The sequence below is a fragment of the Schistocerca americana genome, chromosome X (assembly GCF_021461395.2).
Source record: "Schistocerca americana isolate TAMUIC-IGC-003095 chromosome X, iqSchAmer2.1, whole genome shotgun sequence".
In the NCBI taxonomy this organism is placed as follows: domain Eukaryota; kingdom Metazoa; phylum Arthropoda; class Insecta; order Orthoptera; family Acrididae; genus Schistocerca; species Schistocerca americana.
The window spans coordinates 673,457,084-673,480,524 of NC_060130.1; the positions used below are offsets into that span (position 1 = coordinate 673,457,084).

At 45.2% G+C, this 23,441-nt stretch overlaps 2 protein-coding genes across 2 annotated transcripts in view; both read left to right on the plus strand.

Moving 5' to 3' along the window:
• LOC124556241 (putative uncharacterized protein DDB_G0290521) overlaps nucleotides 1–9,371 on the plus strand; it is a 72,482-nt gene extending 63,111 nt beyond the window's left edge. Inside the window, exons 4-5 of the mRNA XM_047130229.1 lie at nucleotides 3,603–4,002; nucleotides 9,314–9,371. Of these exons, the coding sequence (XP_046986185.1) occupies nucleotides 3,603–4,002; nucleotides 9,314–9,371 (458 nt within the window). The remainder of the gene's footprint in view (nucleotides 1–3,602; nucleotides 4,003–9,313) is intronic.
• A 2,417-nt stretch (nucleotides 9,372–11,788) lies between these two features.
• Nucleotides 11,789–23,441, plus strand: part of LOC124555751 (katanin p60 ATPase-containing subunit A-like 1) — a 62,011-nt gene continuing 50,358 nt past the window's right edge. The window contains exon 1 of the mRNA XM_047129774.1: nucleotides 11,789–12,087. Within this exon, the coding sequence (XP_046985730.1) occupies nucleotides 11,806–12,087 (282 nt within the window). The 5' untranslated portion in view covers nucleotides 11,789–11,805. The remainder of the gene's footprint in view (nucleotides 12,088–23,441) is intronic.

Below are 23,441 nucleotides of genomic sequence, written 5' to 3' on the forward strand. Positions count from 1 at the left end.
CGCTATTACTCAAAACATTGCAGATTCTCGTATTCGTGCTGCTATCTTAAAGTTGCCTGACCCGTCATTAGAGACTGTGATGAACATCATTGAAGCCCAAGATACTTTTGACTATGCTGAGTGTGAGTTAGATCAGCCATGTATTTCTCAAATTGCCTGTGCTAAGCAAGTTATGTCACGCCCGCGGCCCCACCGGCAGAGTCAGACTGTATACACTAGCCGGCCGCGTCATGTTAAACACATTCGTCAGCCGCGTGTGCAAAATGATAGAGTTAAGTCTTGCCCTAAGTGTGTTCTTGCTCATCCTCGTGAACGTTGCCCGTTAATAAACGCGGTTTGTCACTTTTGTCAAAGGAAAGGACACATCCAGACTGTTTGTTTGCGTAAACGCAAGAACAATTCTAGTGCTGCCCAGCCCATGGATATTCATGTTCTTCAAAGCCAGCCCGCCCAGAAGGTCACGTTTAAAGACTCTTCCACGGTTCGTGTGGGTAATAAACTTGTTCGCAATAAGCCACCCACCCAGCCCTCTGCTATGCGACCCAGGCGTAATTCAAACGCTGTTAACAGTAATGTACAGACTGCAAGTGAAGCGGGAGTTGTTGTTCCACCCGCCCAACCCACGAGTTGTCGTAAGCAGCGAACACGCGCTAAACGCGCTGATTTTGTGTCTTCCGCCTCCACTGCACCGATCCAGAGACAGTGTAATAAACTATTTGTGAAGCTACGCATCCAGGATAAGACCTTCAATTTTCAATTAGACACTGGTGCGTCTGTGACTCTCATAAATAGTGCTACGTATGAGGCTATCGGCCGCCCTAAACTTCCAGCGGCAAAACATTCTTTGGCTACTTATAGTGGAGAACAAATTCCTGTTAGGTGTATGTAGCGTGCCAGCCACATTCCGTGACCATACAAAAACAGTTTCATTCACAGTGCTCCGCGCTACAGACAGTGTAAACATTTTCGGATTAGACTGTTTTGACTTGTTTGGCCTGTCTATCCAAGACAATGTGTTGCAAATTAATTCTGTTGTTGTTCCTCAAGACAGCATAACCGATTTGTGTAAACGATACAGTGACATATTTAAAGACGAACTAGGTTGTGCTGCGAACTTTGCCGCTCATATTACGTTAAAAGATAATGCTCAGCCTCGATTTTGTCGTGCTCGTCCAGTGCCTCACGCCCTCCGGGCACCTGTAGAAGATGAACTTCGTCGTTGGCAAAACAACGGTGTTATTCAACCCGTTTCAGCGAGCCAGTGGGCTTATCCCTTAGTTATTATAAAGAAACCGTCTGGCAAGTTACGTTTGTGTGCTGATTTTAAGTCGACAGTTAATCCTCAGACTGTCATTGATTCTTTTCCTTTGCCTAGACCGGACGAGCTGATGGATAAGTTAGGGGAAGCTCGTTTCTTTTCCAAAATTGATCTCCGTGAAGCATATTTGCAATTGCCCCTCGACGAGCAATCACAACAGTATTTTGTCATAAACACGTCGTTAGGGTTGTTCCGTTTTCTGCGTTTGCCTTTTGGTTGTGCGTCAGCTCCAGCTGTTTTTCAGCGTTTTTTGTCACAACTTCTGGCTAATGTGCCATCGTGTTGCAACTATTTAGACGATATTGTTGTGTCCGGTCGGACGCCTGCTGAACATTTCCGTAATTTGGAGTGTTTGTTTACAGTGTTGTCTCAGGCAGGCCTACGTTGCAACATCGATAAATGTTCATTTTTCCTTACGGAGTTGGAGTATCTGGGACATGTTATTAATGCTCAAGGCATTCATCCCTCCCAGTCACATTTAGCAGCTATTCGTGATTTGCCCGCCCCTCGCAATCTGCAGGAATTGCAAGCAGTTCTTGGCAAATTGACATATTACATTAGGTTTATACCTAATGCATCACAGATTGCTGCACCGTTGCATCGTCTCCGCCGTAAGAATGTTCCGTTTGTGTGGTCAGCTGATTGCGAATCAGCCTTTCAGCAGCTTAAAGAGGCTTTATTGAATGATCGTTGTCTGGTCCATTACGACCCTAACAAGCCTCTGGTGTTAGCTTGTGATGCCTCTTCTTTCGGCCTCGGTGCTGTGTTGTCTCACCGAGTCGGTAACACCGAACGTCCTATTGCGTTCGCATCTAAATTGCTAAACAAAGCTCAGTGTAATTATAGCCAATTGGACAAGGAAGCGTTGGCTATTGTGTTCGGTGTCACAAAATTCCATCACTACCTCTATGGTAGACCATTCTATTTAGTAACAGATCACAAGCCCCTGACGTCACTATTTCATCCGTCTAAACCAGTTCCTCAGCGGACAGCTCAGAGACTACAACGTTGGGCTCTTTTGTTATCACAATACCAGTATGAGATACTGTATCGCCCTACAGCTCAGCATGCAAACGCTAACGCGCTTTCTAGATTGCCGATTGCTGCGGATGATGTCTTCGATTCCTCTGACGACTCTTGCCATCAGATTGACGCCGATGAGCATCAATCCCTCCGGGATTTTCCGATTGATTATCGTCAGGTGGCACGTGAGACAGCTACGGATCCTCATCTGAGTTTACTATTACGTTTTGTTCAACGTGGTTGGCCGTCCAAGGCAAAGGACTTATCGGATCCTGTGGTTCGTCGCTATTATCCGTAACGTTGTCTGTTTCGCACGGAGTTTTGCTGTTACGCACCGAGAATGACCAGCTTCGTGTAGTGGTTCCCCAAGTGCTCCAATCCAAGGTCCTCGACTTGTTGCACCAAGGTCATTGGGGAGTGGTCCGCACCAAGCAGCTTGCCCGCCGTCATTGTACATGGATCGGCATTGATAAGCAGATTACGCAGATGTCTACAGATTGTTCGACGTGTGCCGAACACCAAGCTGCTCCGCCTCAACGCTATTTTGAGTGGGCACGCCCTGCCGGTCCCTGGCAGCGAGTACATATTGATTTCGCTGGTCCATATTGGAATTCTCGTTGGCTCATCGTGATAGATGCATTCAGTAATTTTCCGTTTGTTGTGCCCACGCAGTCTACAACGTCTGCACAAACTATACAGGCGTTGACTTCAATTTTTTGTATTGAGGGCCTTCCAGAAGTTTTAGTGTCTGACAATGGTCCACAATTTACCTCTGCTGAATTTGAAAGTTTTTGTTCTGCCAATGGCATTCGCCATGTTCTTACTCCGCCGTTCCACCCTCAATCGAATGGTGCAGCGGAACGTTTTGTACGCACATTCAAGGATCATATGGACCGCCTTCGTGCTACGCACTCTCGTCAGCAGGCCCTCATCACGTTCCTGTCGTCGTACCGGACCACGCCACGCGACGGCCCTTCGCCTGCGGAGCTTCTCCACGGCCGTCGTCATCGCACCCTACTGCGGTTGTTGCACCCCCCGGATCGACCCGCCGCTTCTGAGCATCGCACGCGTTTTCAGCGCAACGACGCCGTTTTTTTCAGAGTTTATCACGGTCGCCGTCGTTGGGAACGTGGTACCGTGATAAGTGTCCAGGGTCGCGGTTTTTACACTGTTCAAGGTGCTACTGGGGTGCACAGGAGGCATCAGAACCAGTTGCGCCGCGCTGGCCGCCCGGATTCTGCCGCTCGTTCTTTGTCCACAGATTTGGTCCGCGGCGGGTTCCAGCCGCGCCTTCCGACTTCGCTGCCGCCCCCAGGGCAGCAGCAGCTGCCGTCGCCGCTACCACGCCGACGGCCCGTCCCGTTGATGCCTCCCGCGCAGCTTCATCCGGGAGCGCCCCAGGTGGTCGCTCCGGCGCCTGCGGTCCCTCTTCAGTCGCCACCGCCTTCGGAGCTGATGGACGTCGACCCCTCAGCCGGGCCGCCTTCCCAAGCGGTGGCTGTGCAGCCTGTCCTGCAGCCGCTTTCCTTGGGCACCCCCACAGAGTCTGACACCGCAGCGCCTTGTCCGGCGCCCACTCAGCAGCCGTCGACGCAGCGTCAGGAGACGCTGCCTCTCTTCGTGGGTCCCAACGCCCCGTCGCGTCCAGTACCAGAAGCTGCGCCCGTGGTCACAGGCGTGCACCCTGACCTCGGTTTTCAGTCGGTGTTTCCCGAGGCCCCGCGCAGCCAATGCTGGGGTGCGGACCGGGGACTGCCACCGACAACAGTCTCCGCCCCGGTCTCGTCCGCTACGCCTGCGGCCAGACCCCTCCCCCGCCGTCGACGCTCGCCACGTCATTATTCAACGACGGTGCGGCGATTTGGGGGGGAGGAGTGTTATATCCTAGCCAGTAATGCCACCCGAGCCCGCTGCCAAAAGGTTGGCAGCATCAAAGTCCGGACGCCGTCCGCATAAGCAGCGCCAGCGAGACAGGAAATCGCAGCAAGTCTGCGCGCGCCACCGCTGGCTTCTGGTTTCTTAAGCGCTGGAGTCGCGAGCGCTAGGACAGTTCTGTATTCGCCGCTCAGTTGTATACTCGCCACCGAATTGTGTACTTGCTAGTCAGTTGTGTGTTCATCGCAGCAGAGTTGTTGTTCGTCGTCAGCCGACGCTGACCTAGCCGCTCCGACTCGAACTAGACAGATCTCTGTAGACACCGAGTTCACTACTGTGTTTCTGTATCTTCGTTAATAAAGATAAGTACCGACTTTTATTTAATCAGAGTGTTTGGGTTTTCATCTTTCTGTTCACTGTTCCAGCGGACCGGTCGGCCCGCTATTAAAAGTGTGCCGGTGACTTCGTAAGCCGTTTCTACAGCGAATTGTTTGTCCCGACGAACGCCGCCACAAAAGCTTCACTGACGATTTGTCTAATTTGCTCTTCACCTGTGGATTGAAGCATTCAGAGAACTCTTGAAGAATGGCAGTTAGCTTCTTCTGTTGTTCCTTAGTGAGGTCTGGTGATAGTCGAGCTAGAAGATCCTGTCTCGTAGTGGTAGCGCGAAAGTAGCGCTAATTTCGCCCACAGACCCGGCATGGGAAGTTTCTATGACGCTCAGCTGTTCTGCAATTAACAGCTCAGCATTTACTACGCACATGCATCTTGGAAGGATCTGCGGTTCTCGGCGACACTTAACTATCCACAATTCACCGAATCCGTTCTTAAACGAGATGCCAGAGGCTGGGATGACCAAGTTATTCTCCAGTGGTTTGCTTCTCTTACATTCCACTACAAGATCCATGGGTTGATGCATGGCTTGACACATGACAGCTACCTTTCTAGTGCTGACTGTAGGAATGATCACTTCATCCAGCACACATAGTTTCCACACACTCGGATGCGCATCTTCCTGTCCAGAGTACCTCATCTCATCTACCATAATCTTGGAGCGACCACAATCTATAATTGCTTGAGAAGCTATCAAAAAGTCCCATCTGAGAATGACGTCATGATTACACTCTTGGAAGACGCTGAATTCTAACAGCTGTGTATGGCCACTTATACCCACACGAATGACACATCTTCCTGTAGGTTTTACATATTTCCCATTAGCCTCCTTCAGCAGAGATGTTTTGCTGTCGACGAATACGGTTTTCTGCAACTGGCGATGGTACTTCTCCGAAATGACTGATTATGATGCTCCAGAGTCCACAAGAGCTTGGGCTGGTTGGCCATCCATGAGGACATCGACGTAGTTTCCTATCATTTTCGTAGTGATCGACGGCGGAGGATTTTTCTCTTCGACAGTCTCACCTCCAAGGAAGGTCGCACTCTTTAGTTTTCCAGGTGGCGGCGGCTAGGCGATCGGCTGCAGCTTCTAAACGGCGATGTGGACCTTGATCAGCGTGTTGGGGAGCGTCCTCTCCAGCGGCTAGCTTGCGGCGATGGTGACCTACGTCGTCTGGCGCCCACCTCTTCTTGTTCATCTTCGTCGTCCCGGAGTTGGCGACGGCTAAGATCGTTCTGCTGTCTTTTGGCGCGGGCGCCATCAAATATCCTTTCTCGACAATAACGCATCACATGTCCCGGTCGTCCGCAGTGGAAACATACTGGTTGGTTACCCTGGGTCCTCCAGACATCAGTCTTCCTTGGTACCTAAACAGGTTCCTCATGCGGCATTGTAGAAACGTAACTTCGCCTGGGTCTCGACTTTTTTACTGTTTTAAAGAGAAATGAAGGACGAAAGATTGGGTTCAATGTCCGTTCCACTTCCTCGCTTATGACCTCTTGAAGCGTCTCGGTTTTTTGCTCGACGAGCAATCCAAGTGCCTTATGAACTTCCTCTCTCACTATCCGACAACGAACACTTGTGAAATCAGTTTCTTCCTCCATCACAGACATCGATACGACGCTTGGAAGCCGTTCAAACTTCTTGCGTGTAATTCTTTTTTGATGCATTGTCTCGATATACTAGCACCATTTTATGAAGTCGTCTGCTGTCGAAACCTCCTTCAGGAGTAGGGCTTGATACATGTCCTCAGCAACACCCTTCATGAGATGTGCAACCTTATCTTCCTCCTTCATTTGAGGATCCACTACTTTACACAGCTCCAAGACGTCTTGAATGTAGGATGCTGTAGTTTCTCCTGGACGCTGTGTCCTGCACTTTAATTTATCTTCAGCCTTGCACTTCTGTCGTTGTGTGTCGCCAAAATACTCGCGCAGTTCCGCATGGAATACTTCCCAGCTTGTGAACTTCTCCTCGTTGTTCTCATACCATTGCTTGGCAGTGCCCTCCAAGCAGAAAAATATGTTAGCCAAACACACGGTGTCATCCCATTTGTTAAATTTTACTATAAGCTCATATACCTTCAGCCACTTGTTTGGATCTTGACCATCGTCACCAGAGAACCCGGAAGGATGTCTCATGTGATGGCACACAGTTGCTGTCATCGTGACGTCATCTTCTTCTTCTGTCTCTGATAGATTGGGATCTATAGAATATGCCTCAAACTCGGGTTTCTCGCCACGTAAATGGCGGCTCTGTCGTGGCCTGATGGGAGCCACTGTGTCGTCGACAATGTGCGGTATCACAAGTTCCAATACCCAGCGCCTCCACCAGAGTAATGTCACGCAGAGGAAGGTGTTAGGAGTTGAATGACGAACACTAACTTTACTTAACGAAGGTTTATTCAGCACTTGCACATACAAGAGCGCGGAGTGAACTGCCTCCAGCCGGAACACATACAGTATATATACTGTTACAGAACATTCCGGTACAATCATTCTTGCCATTTGTGGATACTTCTAGAATAGCAATGTTTCAGTTCAGGTGAGTTTTGAACTCTCGACCCTCCATGCAACAATCTAGTATCATAACCACTACACTACAGCGGCTGCACTACTCAGCTTCTTCTGCAACAATATTTTGAACAATTAATTCTGATAAAATACAACCTGAATACAAAATTAACTATTTTGTGAAATTGTCCCCTATGTGTATATTACTATCAGGAATGGTATAAGAACAAGTCAATAGTTCCACCTTACTCCATTACTGCTAGTTCCAATATAAATCAGTGGTGAACTTCCCACATAGAAGTGTTGATTTCTTGCATAGCTATAGATGCAAGCAACAACTGTGTTTGCATATATCTCTGTGTATAAGGAATTTTATAATAGCTTTGCATTTCTACTCTTTTTTTAGTCTCATAACTGCTTTTACACAAATAATCTGACAATATGTGGCCTCATGTAGAAATTGAAACTAACTCATCTACCTATATCCAATTTTCTGTGGGGCATAGAACACTAATAACACTTAGTTCAGTACTAGTACTTGGTGTTGCCTTTTTCATACTACTGATATCTTATCATACCAGATCACTTCCACAAACTTTGTAAGTTTATTCAAAATCATTTACTCTCCCCATTACATAGATTTCTGTCACATCTGGATGTTTCTGAGTCATAATCTCTACGTTGCCACAGGAGGGCCCTGTTTAAGGTCCAAGGGCCACTTGGGGCACCAGGCTGAGGCACACTAGAGGTGCCTCTTGTGAAAAATTTGCACACAGAGTGTATCATAATTAGTAGCAAAACCAATCCATTTCCATGTTCAGTAGATTTAGGTTTATTTTGACAGGTCTCATGAAGAGCCCAAGGAATTGCAGCTTGGCAGGTAATGTAAGTGCGAGGGAAGTAGAAGGGAAAGGGGGCATGAAATGTTTCTTGTGTTGAAAAATGGGAGGGGGGGGGGGGGGGGGGGTGGCAAATGACATATTGTCACTTGTGTGGAAAAATGATCCTTGTCACAGAATTTGGTAGAAAGATGTACCTATTAATTTTCTGGTTTCTTTCAATCAGTGTGGTATACTTGTGTGATATGGTAGTTTTTGTTTGAACTTTTCTGGTCTGTTATAAGCTGAGGTTTGATAGGGTCCCTGAATGTTCATCAAACCAGGAACATATGCTTGCAGACCTGTGAACATAGCTGTTGCCATCATGAAAGATGGTAGTGTCCATGGCATATCACCATGAATATATAGAAGAAAGGAAGATAACTGTTTGGCAAGAATGCTGAAATATACATCCGTAGCCTGAATGAATGGGCTCAAGCCATGGTACAAAAAAACATCCCTCGAAGATCACAGGACCACCTCCATCCTGACCTACACCCTCAGTGCATTATAGTTTAAATGCCTCATTGAGCCACCAATGCACTCAGCACCTTGTATCGTTTGAAAAGAGGAAAAACTATGACTCAACAGGCCACACTATGTGCCTCCAGTCCTCTGTGTTGTTTGGCTCATTAAGTAGATTTATGTGCATTTGTGAGTAATGGCCTTTTGTGAGGTACCACCCTACGCTAAATGTCCATTGCACTCCCTTCACAACTTACTGAGATGAAACTGCATTCACTGATGTCATTTCCTGGCAAGTTTGAAACTGATCATCATTGACATCCCTGTTAGTTAAGACCTTATCATGACCATAGTTAATATGCTGTTACTTGGCTGTGAATGGTACACTATTCCCTGTAAACACATTCGACATTCCACATTGATACACTAACAAACTGGGCAACATCAGTCTCAGTGTGGTTATATCCACATCCAAATACAATATCTCCTTTTCCATTCTGTCACCTCTCCTTCTCAACCTAGCTTACTGCAGTGATTCGTACAACTGACATCACTTGCCTGAAATGATTTGTCAATGGTGGATGGTCACATGAGTGCCTGCTTCTAGTTCTATGTCATCTACAGAATTCCAAAGTGACAATAGTGCTCTTTTATGAGGATAGCTAATATCTTTCCCCATGAGCTGAACTCTTTGTGGACAGAATTATTGATCAATAAAATCAAAATATTGTATGTGCTCTATTTGTAATATACAAGGGTATGATAAAAGATATTTTGATATTTGATAAAAAGACATATTGGTCAAGTTTTTTATAATATATTATGCAGTGTTATTTATTTTTTACAGAAATGATTTTACAGATGAATTAAATGTTGGCTTCTTAGTAGTTATATATACTGTCTGACAAAACAGTGAAGCACCCAGAAGACATGGTCGGCTGTCAGACATATAAAACACCAGTGTTTGTGTAAAAGATTATAGTGGCAATTCTCTGTGACAGGTAGAACAGCCACCGTAGTTCATTAGTGCATGAAGCACACTGTAACCCCTCCACATCTGTGCCTGCCATCCAAGAACAAGTAATGGATTCCCTGCAATGTTCTGTATCATCCTGCATCATTCAGTAGAGATTAGCAGCAGCCAGACTAGGGAACTACTTTCCCATATGTAGGCTCCCATTAACGCCACAACACAAACAGCAGTGTTCGGAGACGTGCCACGAACATGGAACCTAGACTGCTGATGAAAGATGTCACATTGTATTCTGCAATGAATCATGATTCTGCGCTAGGCTAGATGATCATCGTCGACAAGCATGGTAGTGACATGGGAAGATGTCCCATTCTTCCAATGTTTTGAAGAGGCATAGTGGTATTAGTCTTGGCATCATGGTGTGTAGAGCCATGGGGTATGACTTTACATCGTAGCTGGTACTGGTTACAGAACTGTGATGGCAAAATGGTACATAACAGACATCCTGCATTCTCGCATACTGCCACTCGTACTACAGTATTGTGGTGCTACTTTTCAACGGAACAATTCTCATCCACACATGGAAAGTTCCTCTGTGAAGTCTCTGTGTGATGTTGAGGTATTCCTGTTCTAACAACATAAAGATTTGTTGTTGATAGAAAATGCTGAGGACCAGCTCAGACATCAACTCTGTCAAAGTGCCAGTATCCAGGATACCAAGGAATGACTTGCCATTGGAGAGGGTACAATGGCTTTATGACACCCTTGACAATTGTATCAGTAAATAAAGCCAGGCAAAAGAGAGTGCAATGTCATACTGATAGGTGGGTCCACTTTACTGTCAACTTCTTTGTAAATTTGTCCCAATCTTGTAATCACTGAAATAATATCACATACCCTCTCAACCCATGAAGTTTCGTTTTGTTCCCTCCTCCCCAACTGGGTGCTTCACTATTTTTGTCGGGCAGTGTATATACACTTTTCTGACACATGGAAATACACAATAATGAGATACTTGTGACCTGTATAACCATTATCTTTTGTGGAAGTCCAGAAAAACAGTTCCTTATTGTCTAACATTGTCTTGATGGACAACTCATCTCTGAGAGCTACATAAAAGGTATACAGAAAATTAGTATTGCAGAAACAATTTTAAATAATGCTGCAGAGCAAATGTGGAGATAAAAGCCAAAACCTTACCATTTTCAGAAATGTTTCTTGTAGCTCACCTATTTGTTAGCACAAAACAGCTGCAGTATCATTAAAGGAGCCACTCAAGTAACTGTTGCCACCCTCTCCATCTGCTCTGTGTGCCACACAAGCAAATACACTACTCTTCTTTGCATAAAATGCTGTAGGGCTGATTTTATATAAAAACAACTTTTCCTGTGAATGTCTAAGTTAACAAATTTGTAATTCTTAAAGAAAATAATCACAATGTTTTGGAATAATATCTACCATAGTAATTTTTTTATCCAGATATTTCTCAAAATTATCCACTTTTTGTAGGATTTCTTAAAAGTTCACAGCTTACCCTTTGTAAGATCATTCATAATAAGTATGAAGAGCTGAAACAAATGTTTCCACATTCCCAAGATGCAATTGCTCAAGTGATTCAACAAATTGTCACAGCACTATTTTACAATGTATTGGAAGCTTACAAACTTGTTAAGCACAACCATAGAGGGTTATATACTGTCGTTAATATTCAGTAACTCATATCTGTATGGTACAGTTTATAATAGTTTTAATGTTGCTAAGTTTGGATTTTTTTTTTCTTTACTAAAAGTAGTTCTGAAGGAGCATACCACCACAGTCACACTTTTGACATGAGCCACTTTTAGTTAAGGGACAGCACCATTTCTTACTTAGTGATTCTTAAACTGCAATGCATCTCCTCCATTACTGGCAGTTCATGAAGCCATACTGTCACATGCTTTCATGTTTTCACTGTGTTTGTTGGTTCTTGATTGACTAAGAGTTTGTTACATTGTCCTATGTTTAAATTGACCCTCACACAGTATATCACCTCTTCTAAGATGGTTTAGAAAGCTATTCATTAATGAAAATGTGGTTAAGATGTGTCTGAATTTTGATTCCCACAAATTTTGCAATGACTGAAAATGTGGAAAGATAGGAAAGAAGTACCATCAATATTTTCTGAAAGTTTGAATCATAAATGTGCTCCATAATTAATTATTATAAACAAAAATGCTTCAGTTTCGAGCTAGTTGTCATAGTATTATATTAGTGAATATCTAAATTCATTACACATTTAACAATAAGTCATTACAATTTCACCAAGTAAATTTTTCATTAAGACTTTTGACTTCTTTCATTGTAGCCGATCCAGGAAGTCTCATTCAATGGACCGCACTCCATGCCTGACAAAGCGGTCACATCCTGGAGCAGCAGTGAGCGTGAAAACACAAGGACCTGTAAGACGGAGCAATGAGGGACCGCCTTCATTACCATCTGCAACACCTTCACAAGATAGTGATTCTCATGAAACCCCACCAAAAGTGTTCCAGGCTGCCCAGTATGAACAGCATCTTGTAGAGACTCTTGAAAAGGATATCATTCATAGAAATCCTAATGTGCAGTGGAACCGTGTCGCTGGGCTGAGCGAAGCAAAAGCAATACTTCAGGTGATGAACAATATTCAGTTACACACTTATTTTAGACAGTAATATTTTGTTGAGTTACATGTTATTACTAATACAACTCAAGAATATTCAAAAATTTTGGCGAAATATGATGAAAGTATTAAAAAACCAGAAGAAGGTGTACATGAGAAATGTTTCTCTACTGCTTGAATAACTTTTTGTATTTAAAATATACTCTGGATGTGTGGTATCAGAAATTATGTTTTATATCTCCTGCTTAATAAAAAGAACAGTTTAATACTAAATCATTGCATCAGACATGAGAGCAAATAACCTCCCCTTAGGTGCCCCGGATATTGATTGACATCTGCACTCTTCATGCCACTGGTTAGTGGCTGTCAGGTACTGCTTAACACGACCACCATTCTCTTCCTCCTGTGTTCTGTATGTAGAGGAAGCATGATGAGACCTATGTGTGTCCTACTGCTTCTTATCTTGCTCATGTGGATTGTCCCTGACAGGTACAAAAACAACAAAGTAAAACCAAATTCCTTAACACACCTGTTATAACCTTTAATCACTAATAAAGTGCGTGGAGATACAAAAGTAGAAACACTCGCGGGTTACATGTTACTAACTCCGTATCTGTCACTCGACTCCCGGGCCGTGACATGCGGCCGGCGCCGTTCATAACCAGGTGGCGCTCCCGCGCTCGGCCGAGCTGCGGAGCGCCTCTATCGCCGTGTTCGCGTACTAACGCAGCGGCACGTTTGAATGTCGTGGCACTGTCACAACACTTTTCCCCCCTTGAAAAAAAAAACGCTCACTTTCGTGGAGACACGGACAGTGCGGACACATCCATGGCCTCTTGGGAGGTCCCGAGAAGATCCCGCGGAGAAACACGAGAGTATGGTCGAAAATGTCCAGGACGGAAGCTGGCGCGTGGAACGTGCCTCCTGGACGAGATGATGGGTGAAAACTCCGGAGCAGCATCCATAGGTGTCGTGGACCTGGGGGTGTGCTCCAGCGAGATGGGTCCCGGAGAAGGCGGCGTCGCGACTGGGGCCGGTTCCGGCGTACTCGGAAGCGGTAGCGACGGCGGCGGCAACAACACGCCCGGAAGATCGGCAGCAGCGACAGGACTGGCTTCTCGGACTGGTGGAGACGAAAGAAGGGGCGGTGGTACCGGCGTGGCCACCACTCGTGGGCGCATCTGGTCGTAATGGCGAACAACCATGCCGCCGTCCGTACGTATTTCACAAAGCCGGCGGCCGCGAAGAGCCTGGACCACCCCTGGAATCCATTTAGGGCGAGATCCATACCCCCGGGCCCACACGTCGGCGCCCACCGGGTATTTTCCCGCACTAGGGGACACAGTACAAGGCCTGACAGGGTGAAGCAGATGCAGTAGGGTGCGCGGTTGGCGGCCATGCAAGAGTTCAGCAGGGCTGCGATCACCCAGAGGCGTGAAGCGATAAGAACTCAGAAATTGCAACAGAGCGTCATCTGTGGAAAAATCACTAAGGAATTTTTTCATTTGGCTTTTGAAAGTGCGGACAAGGCGCTCGACCTCCCCATTCGATTGCGGATGGAAGGGCGGTGCTGTAACATGATGAATCCCTTGTCCAGTACAAAAATCACGGAAGGCCTGCGAAGAGAACTGAGGGCCATTGTCCGTGACAATCGTGGATGGAAGACCTTCTAGCGCAAAGATTTTTGACAAAGCCAGCGTCGTCGCCGCAGTGGTGGGCGACGGACAGCGAACAACAAACGGAAACTTCGAGAAGGTGTCAATCAACAGTAGCCAATAAGTGCCGAGGAAGGGGCCGGCAAAATCAGCGTGCACCCGTTCCCACGGCTGCGCCGGATCAGGCCACGGAGAGGGCAGAGTACGAGGCGCAGCCAGTTGTTGAACACACTGAGCACACGCAGCGACCATGTGGGCGATGTCCGAATCGATACCGGGCCAATAAACGTGCCTGCGGGCCAGGGACTTAGTCCGAGAAATCCCCCAATGGCCCTCATGCAATAGTTTGAGAACAGCTTTGCGAAGAGAGGCGGGCACCACAACCCGTGGAGATGCGCCATCCGTGGCCAGAAGAACAACACCCTCACGAACAGACAGACGAAGGCGCAAGGCATGGTAGTTGCGAAGGGGATCCGACGCCCGGCCCTTGGTCCTGTCCGGCCAACCCCGCTGAACAAAACCAATCACCTGACGCAGGACCGGATCCCGCGCAGTAGCCGACGCGACCTGCGAACCCGTAAGTGGAAAACCCTCGACCGCACGACGTTCTTCCTCATCAATGTGGAAACAGAGGAGTTCATCGCGATCGAAAACCGGGTCGGGGCCCATCGGCAAACGCGACAACGCGTCAGCGTTGGCGTGCTGGGCCGTGGGGCGATAGTGAATCTCATAGTGAAAACGAGACAAGTATAAGGCCCAACGTTGCAGGCGGTGAGCTGCCTTATCCGGAAGCGACGCCGAGGGGCTGAACAGAGAGACCAGCGGCTTGTGGTCGGTGATGAGGTGAAACTTAGAACCATACAAAAAAACGCTGAACTTTTTCAGAGCATAAACGATAGCGAGAGCCTCCTTTTCTATTTGAGAGTAACGCCGTTGGGCATCGTTGAGGGTCTTGGAAGCGTAGGCGATGGGTCGTTCCGACCCATCCTCATACCGATGGGCGAGAACAGCCCCTAGGCCATACTGTGACGCGTCAGTCGCCAGAACCAAGTGCTGACCCGGACGGAATGTGGCAAGACAAGGCGCCGACTGCAAATGAGCCTTCAGGCGGACAAAAGCCTGCTCACACTCGGCGGACCAACAGAAAGGAACGTTTTTGCGTAACAGCTGATGCAGAGGATGAGCCACCGCCGCCGCGGAGGGAATGAATTTGTGATAATAAGCAACCTTGCCTAGAAACGCCTGAAGTTCTTTGACCGTAGACGGCCGGGGTAGAGCGGTAATGGCCGCAACGTGCTGTCGTAGAGGACGTATACCCTCACGGGACAAGTGGAAACCAAGATACACAATGGAGGGTTGGAAGAACTGAGACTTGTCCAGATTGCACTTCAACCCTGCTGAATGCAGAACCCGAAACAGTGAACGCAAATTGCGAAGGTGCTCCTCAGTGGAGGCCCCCGTGACAACAATGTCATCCAGGTAGTTGATGCAGCCGGGAACGGAAGCCGTGAGCTGTTCCAAAAACCGCTGAAAAATGGCCGGCGCGCTAGCGACGCCAAATGGTAACCGCTGGTACTGATACAACCCACAAGGAGTGTTGATGACGAGAAATTCCTTGGAAGATGCATCCAGCGGCAACTGATGGTACGCCTCCGATAAGTCAAGTTTGGAAAAGAACTGGCCCCCAGCGAGCTTGGTAAATAACTCCTCAGGACGGGGAAGAGGATAAGTGTCAATGAGGCTTTGAGCATTGACAGTGGCTTTAAAATCACCACACAATCGCAGACTCCCGTTTGGTTTAGAAACCACCACGACGGGCGATGCCCATTCGCTGGAGGTAACAGGAAGGAGAATCCCCGAAGCTGTTAACCTGTCTATCTCAGCTTTGACAGGCGCACGCAACGCCATCGGAATAGGGCGTGCCCGGAAAAACTTAGGGCGAGCCGTAGGTTTAAGAGTAATGTGGGCTTCAAAATCCTTGGCCCGACCCAGACCCGCAGAGAACACGGACGAGAATTCAGAACACAAGCCATCCAGCTGTTGATACGGAATGTCCTCAGATATGAGGTGCACATCATCATCAATGGAAAACCCGAACAACTGGAAAGCATCATAACCGAACAGGTTTTCAGTGCCCGCATGATCCACCACATAAAACGTGAGGGGCCGAACAACAGACTTGTAGGCAGTGGAAGCATCAAACTGGCCAACGATAGGAATTTTCTGCTTATTATAAGTTCGTAGATTTCGCGTAACTGGAGACAAGGAAGGGGAGCCTAACTCCAAATACGTGCGAGAATTAATGAGAGTTACTGCAGAGCCAGTGTCCACTTGCATGCGAATGTCTTTATCCAGAACACGAACAGTAACAAACAACTTATTCGTTTGAGGAAGCACACAGTTAACATCCATGTCCGATGCCTCGTCCTCGTCGACAGGAACTTTAGGGGACTGACACACAGAAGCAATGTGGCCTTTTTTCCTACATGAATTACACGTGGCCCAACGTTTTGGACACGCGGCTCTGTCATGCTGTACGAAACAACGTGGACAAGAAGGAAGGGCGGAACGAGCCTGCTTCTGTGGTTGCTGTTTTCGCTGCGAGCGTGGCGGCCCAACGCGACGTTGTTGACGCGAGTGCACCGCCGCCACATCGTCGTTTTCCTGTGAAACAGGCACATTGTCTGCGTCGAAAGTGGTGTGTACAGCGCCTACATCACACCACGCGTCTATTTGCGCACCAGCAGCGTGAGACACTTCAAACGATTGAGCGATGCTGAGAACTTCCGACAACGACGGGTTTGGCAATTGTAAGGCACGTTGCCGAACTTCTTTATCCGGAGCAAGCCGTAAAATAGCGTCCCGAACCATTGAATCAGCGTAAGACTCATGATGAGTGTCCGTGACAAACTGACATTTCCTACTCAGACCGTGTAGTTCCGCCGCCCAAGCCCGGTAAGATTGATGGGGCTGTTTACGACACCGGTAGAAAGCCACGCGGGCGGCAACGACATGGGTTACTATTACGTTAGACAATAAGTCACACATTTCTTGGAAGGACAGAGAGGCAGGTTCCCGCAGAGGGGCTAACTGAGATAACAGCTGATAGATCCGTGGGGAAATCCAAGATAGAAATAACGACTTACACATAGGAGCGTCGACAACACCGAAAGCCAAGAAGTGTTGCCGCAAACGCTTCTCATAATCCTCCCAGTCTTCAGCGGCCTCGTCATAAGGAGGAAACGGAGGCGGAGAAGAGGAAGACAGACGACGAGTAAGCGACGTCGACAACGCCTGAATAGCAGCCGTCAGCTGTGTTTGTTGCGCCTGAATAGCAGCCGTCAGCTGTGTTTGTTGTTCAATAAGCGCTTGCATAAGCTGTTCCATGTCTGCCCCGACACGAACACACAAGTCCACAACGCAGGGGAAAAAAAATATCCGACCTCGTCGCCAAAAAGTGTTATAACCTTTAATCACTAATAAAGTGCGTGGAGATACAAAAGTAGAAACACTCGCGGGTTACATGTTACTAACTCCGTATCTGTCACTCGACTCCCGGGCCGTGACATGCGGCCGGCGCCGTTCATAACCAGGTGGCGCTCCCGCGCTCGGCCGAGCTGCGGAGCGCCTCTATCGCCGTGTTCGCGTACTAACGTAGCGGCACGTTTGAATGTCGTGGCACTGTCACAACAACACCGGTGTTCAAAAGTTTCCTTAACAACTTTCCACAGAAAGAACATCCAAAATTTAACATTCTATGTTATAAATCTTCTGAAAGACTTTAACTTGGACCAGACATGCTATTGGGAGTTACAGTATTCATCTCTGAATTTCATGTATATGCTTTGCCAATGCAGCCTTGCCAGAGCCATACTAATTTTTAATCTCCTGTATATGCTGAATTTTATCAGTAGTATTTCATTGAAATGGGATACGCCATTTCCTGTCTCCATAATTAAGTACATAACATAGTTAGCCTTCCACTACTACTTCATGTAATCATCACTAACTAGCAAGATAATGAATGTTTCTCATGATGATGTGCAATTATGTAGAGACAGCCACAATTTGCCTTTAAAAATAGTACTGAGTGACAGTAAGGCACACAAAAAAATGGAGATTTCCACTTGCTGAGCGGTAAGACATCGTTTCCTCAAACAACAAGGTTATCAGGAAGATAAACATAATTTTGAGGTTGCTGATACATTGCTTTGGATACTGGAACAAAATAAAAACATAATATTTAAATAAATATCAAATTAAATAAATACTAATGTAAAAAGTGAGTTACACACACAAAATTTAGAGGTATTCAGAAAAATATCAGTCTATAGAACCAATGTTAGGGAGGGCTGGAATAGTAATAGGAAGAAAAAAGAAGAATAGTGTGACAGAGTCTGTGGTGTGAAAGCAGAAGGAGCTAGGCAGATTACATAATATTGTTGAAGTTCAGACAAAGGATAATGTAGGAATGTTGGGTGTTCTATATGGACATTATCCATTTATGTAGAACATTTTGCATCTGTGTAAAAGATCTGTCCTTTAGTTGGAAGTTACAGATGGTATGGGTTCTGAACACGTTGGAGTCTCAAAGTTTCATAATCTTGCTACTTTAGGAATCATATCAATTTAAACATTAATTTTTTTTCTTCGGGAATACATATATGTCAATCACACATAAGACACATAGGAATTTCTAATAGTATTCTAAGCATACTGGTTTAAAAATTCCTTATTTTTTCTTAGATGCAGAATATTCCCATAATTCATAATGAAGAATAGGTTATTGAACTGAAATCACTCATGTATAAAACAATGGAAACACCAGGTTGAAATATCAGCTGTATAAGAAAAGGATAGATTGCTACTCACCATAAAGATGACATGTTGAGCTGGAGACAGGCACAATAAAAATATTATTACACATTTAGATTTTGGCCAAAGCCTTTTTTAGTAAGAAAACACACACACATTCATTCACACAAGCAAGCACACCTCACACATACATGACAGCCATCTCTTGCAGCTCAGACTTGTGAATAGTTGCCCCATAATCACAAATACTAATGTATGGTGCTTCACCTGGAAGAGTGACCTTCTCCGTTCTCAACAAACAGATCGATCTCATTTCTTCACGGAGTACTAGTAAGCTAGGGAAAATAGACATTTTATACTACTCACAGTTCTGCATGTAATTACTTCAGGCTGATCAGACTACAAAATTTATACTGAAACCAACTTTTTATCAACTGAATATAATGTTGATGTGATCCATACTTCATTCTTGATAACTCATTCGATAATGAATATAGAAAGCTGCTCTTGCTTTCTAGGTGACATGTAAAAACATGATATGTCATATAGCTTAGACCAGTCAGCATAAATTAAATTTTAGTGTTTTTCAACAATATGGCAATAGCAACAGAGAAAAAAATTAAACATTTAGTGTGAAATTATTGTTGCAGATAACAGTCCTCTGAAACTCTTTGGCAGTGACTAAACATTTATCAGTGTTTACAGCAATATGTAGGTAAAGTTCCTATACCTACCAAGTGAGCAGCTCGGGGTATCAGAAAAATCAAAGGACATCATATCCTACATTAACATATTTGTAACAGCATTGCTGTTTATTTAAACATTATCTATAGTCTTACACTGCCAGATTCATACATGTTAGGGAAAACTGTCTTTCATGGTAATTTCTTCATGACACATGCACCATGTAGCATAAATTGATTGTGGTGGATATTGTGTAAAAGCTTACCTAGACCTCTGTGAGACCTATGGTCATTTCAGAAAGTAACATAACTACTATGAACTGTGTCAATATTACTGCTAACATTCATGGCTGACACATACATTTTGAACCCTAGCCAGGTATGCGTAGTCTAAATTTGCACTTATTATTAACCACAAATAATGTTAGGAAGTAAATTTATTGGTGCACCAGTATAAAAATCCCAGAGTCTATGAAGAGGATTCTGCAAAATGTTTGGTTAGAAACTTTACAAAATATTTTAACTGCATGTGCCCTTAGAAAAAATACTTTTTTAACCTTTCCTGCACTGTCCCAGGAAATTATGTCACTGCACCATAGTGCAGTACTGAATGAAAGTATGTAAACACAATCTGCAGATTACATAGTGGTAGGGATTTTCAAATGCCAAGCAGACAGATAGGAGCTTTTTGGAGAACTTACCCTTTATGCTGGTTCAACTCAGTTTATTATCCATCTGAATGCTTAGACTTTTACATAGAGTTTCATTTAGTGTATTCCCATTGACATCTATTTCTAACCAGTAGTTGTAACATTTTTAACTGATTTCAATTGCATAATATAAGATTTGTAAGATAAAGTAAAATAATGGTAAGAATATCATGGGAGACTGTCAGTTCACCTGCCCAACGAACAACATCCTTGCATAACATGTGTCAGTAGACATTGAGTTATAAACACAATGTTTATGTCTGGCATAGTGGTTAAAAGAAAAATATGCAGTAATACATTTACAAATGTGTAAAAAAAATCAGAAATTTTAAAATCTTTTGCTGTTCAAAATATCAACCCCGGTGTGCAACCTCAGTTATTAAATTAACAGAATATACACTGAAGCACCAAAGAATATGGTAAAGGTGTGCATGCTCAGGTACAGAGATATGCAAATAGGCAGAATACAGTGCTGTAGTTGGAAACACTTATATAAGACAACAAGTGTCTGGCGCAGTTGTTAGATAGGTTACTGCTGCAACACTGGCAGGTTATCAAGATTTAAGTGACTTTGAACACGGTGTTGTAGTCAGTAGATGAGCAATGGGACACAGCATCTCCAAGGTAGTGATGAAGTGGGGATTTTACTGTACGACCATTTCACGAGTGTACTGTGAATATCAGGAATCTGGTAAAACATCAAATCTCCAACATTGCTGCGGCCATAAAAAGATCCTTCAAGAACAGGACCAACAATGACTGAAGAGAATTGTTCAGTGTGATAGAAGTGCAATCCTTCTGCACATTGCTGCAGATTTCAATGCTGGGCCATCAACAAGTGTCGCTGTGAACCATTCAATGAAGCATCACAACACAAAGCTTTAGGACAGTCAGTACCAACATTGGACTGTTGATTATTGGAAATATGTTGCCTGCTCAGAGGAGTCTCATTTCAAATTATATCAAGCAGATGGACGCCTATGGGTATGGAGACAACCTCAAAAATCCATGGACCTTGCGTGTCAGCAGGGGACTGCTCAAGCTGGTGGTGGCTCTGTAATGGTGTGGGGCATGTGCAGTTGGAGTGATATGGGACCCCTGATATGTGTAGATACAACTCTGACAGGTGACATGTACGTAGGCATCCTGTCTGATCACCTGCATCCATTCATGTCCATTGTGCATTCCAACAACACCCAACACATCCAGAATTGATACAGAGTGGCTCCAGGAACATATCTGAGTTCAAACACTTCTGCTGGCCACAAAACTCCCCAGACATGAACATTATTGAGCATATCTGGTATGCCTTGCAACATGCTGTTCAGAAGAGATCTCCACCCCCTTGTACTCTTACAGATTTATGGACAACCCTGCAGGATTCATGGTGTCAATTCCTTCCAGCACTACTACAGACATTAGTCAAGTCCATGCCACATTGTGTTGTGGCACTTCTGCATGCTTTTTGGGGCCTACATGATATTAGACAGGTGTATTGGTTTCTTTGGCTCTTAAGTGTGTTTAGTAGCACTTGAAGAAAATAAGTAAAGGTACAAGAAGCTGCTTTCATTTTAGAAAGTATGGCATAAAGTTCCTGATGTTTCAGATGAGAGGCTAACATTTCAGATGGTTAACTTTGCATATAAGCACAATACACAAAATTTGTCAGCAAAAAACCTAATAATAAAGTTTCAAGGTTAACATCTATGATCATGATGAAGAACTAAGATATAGGAGAACAAGTGTGGAGGTACTTAGACATTCACATACTGTGCATTATTTATTGTTTATGAAGATGTATACATCAATGAAATAGACACTGAAGAGTAATGGAATGATACACATTTCCTTAGTAACATACAGTACCATGATGATGGTGGACACTTGTAATGGCATGGGGTTTGCAAGACACTAGTTGCCCCATGGACTCTTACTGATTGATGATTCACATCTGGTAGAAACTAGTCTAATGATGTGTAGAATCCCAGGCTTGCTCAATAGGACTGAAATTAGACCATACTCTAATATCCATAGAGCACCACACTGACAACATTCAAGAGTGATGTGATGATGTGATGATGTGGGTATTTACACACATCATAAAAAGTTTTGTGTCACCCCAGTTCCCAGAACTCCTGAAGATAGACATTGACTGTGGATATTGTATCACAGACACAGTCCCTTTGGCTGTTCAGAGATGTCACTAAACCTGCCTGAAGATTTAAACAACCACTCACGAGCAGTGCCTATTAGATGGAGCGGGTCCGACTGCCGATCAGTTCCAGTCATTCCACCAGGAAGGAGGTACACGGCTCATGTTGTCTGTAGTTCAACCAAGCCTAGATGGTCAATGCCACAGTTTGATCATGTCCACATTGTTACTTTCAGCCAGGAAGGGTTCTCAACAAGGAAAGTGTCCAGGAGTCTCAGAGTGAACCAAAGCAATGTTGTTTGGACATGGAGGAGTTACAGGGAGAAAAGGAACTGTTCATGACATGCATCGCTCAGGCCACCCAAGGGCTACTACTGCAGTGGATGACTGCTACCTATGGATTATGGCTCAGAGGAAACCTGACAGCAACGCCACCATGTGCAATAATGCTTTTCATGCAGCTACAGGACGTCGTGTTACGGCTCAAACTGCACGCAATAGGCTGCATGATGCGCATCTTCACTCCCAATGTCCATGGCGAGGTCCATCTTTGCAACCATGACACCATGAAATGTGGTACAGATGGGCCCAAAAACATGCTGAATGGACTGCTCAGTATTGGCATCATGTTCTCTTCACCGATGAGTGTCACATATAACTTCAACCAGACAATCGTCGGAGACCTGTATGGAGGCAACCCAGTCAGGTTGAATGCACTCTGCCCATCAAGTACAGCAAGGCAGAGATTCCCTGATGTTTTAGCATGGCATTATGTGGGGCTGACATACGCCATTGGAGGTCATGGAAGGTGCTGTAATAGCTGTACGATACGTGTATGCCATCCTCCAACTGATAGTGCAACCATATCGGCAGCATATTGGCGAGGCATTCGTCTCCATGGACAACAATTCGCACCCCAATCGTGCACATCTTGTGAATGACTTCCTTCATGATAATGACTTTGCTCAACTAGAGTGGCTAGCATGTTATCCAGACATGAACCCTACTGAACATGCCTGGGATAGATTGAAAAGGGCTGTTTATGGACAACGAGACCCATCAACCACTCTGAGGGATCTACACCAAATCGCCATTGAGGAGTGGGACAATCTGGACCAACAGTGCCTTGATGAACTTGTGGCTAGTATGCCATGACAAATACAGGCATGCATCAATGCAACAGGACATGCTACTTGGTATTAGAGCTACCGATGTGTACAGAAATCTGGACCACCACCTCTGAAGGTCTCGCTGTGTGGTGGTACAACATGCAATATGTGGTCTTTATGAGCAATAAAAAGGGCAGAAATTATGTTTATGTTGATCTCTATTCCAATTTTCTGTACAGG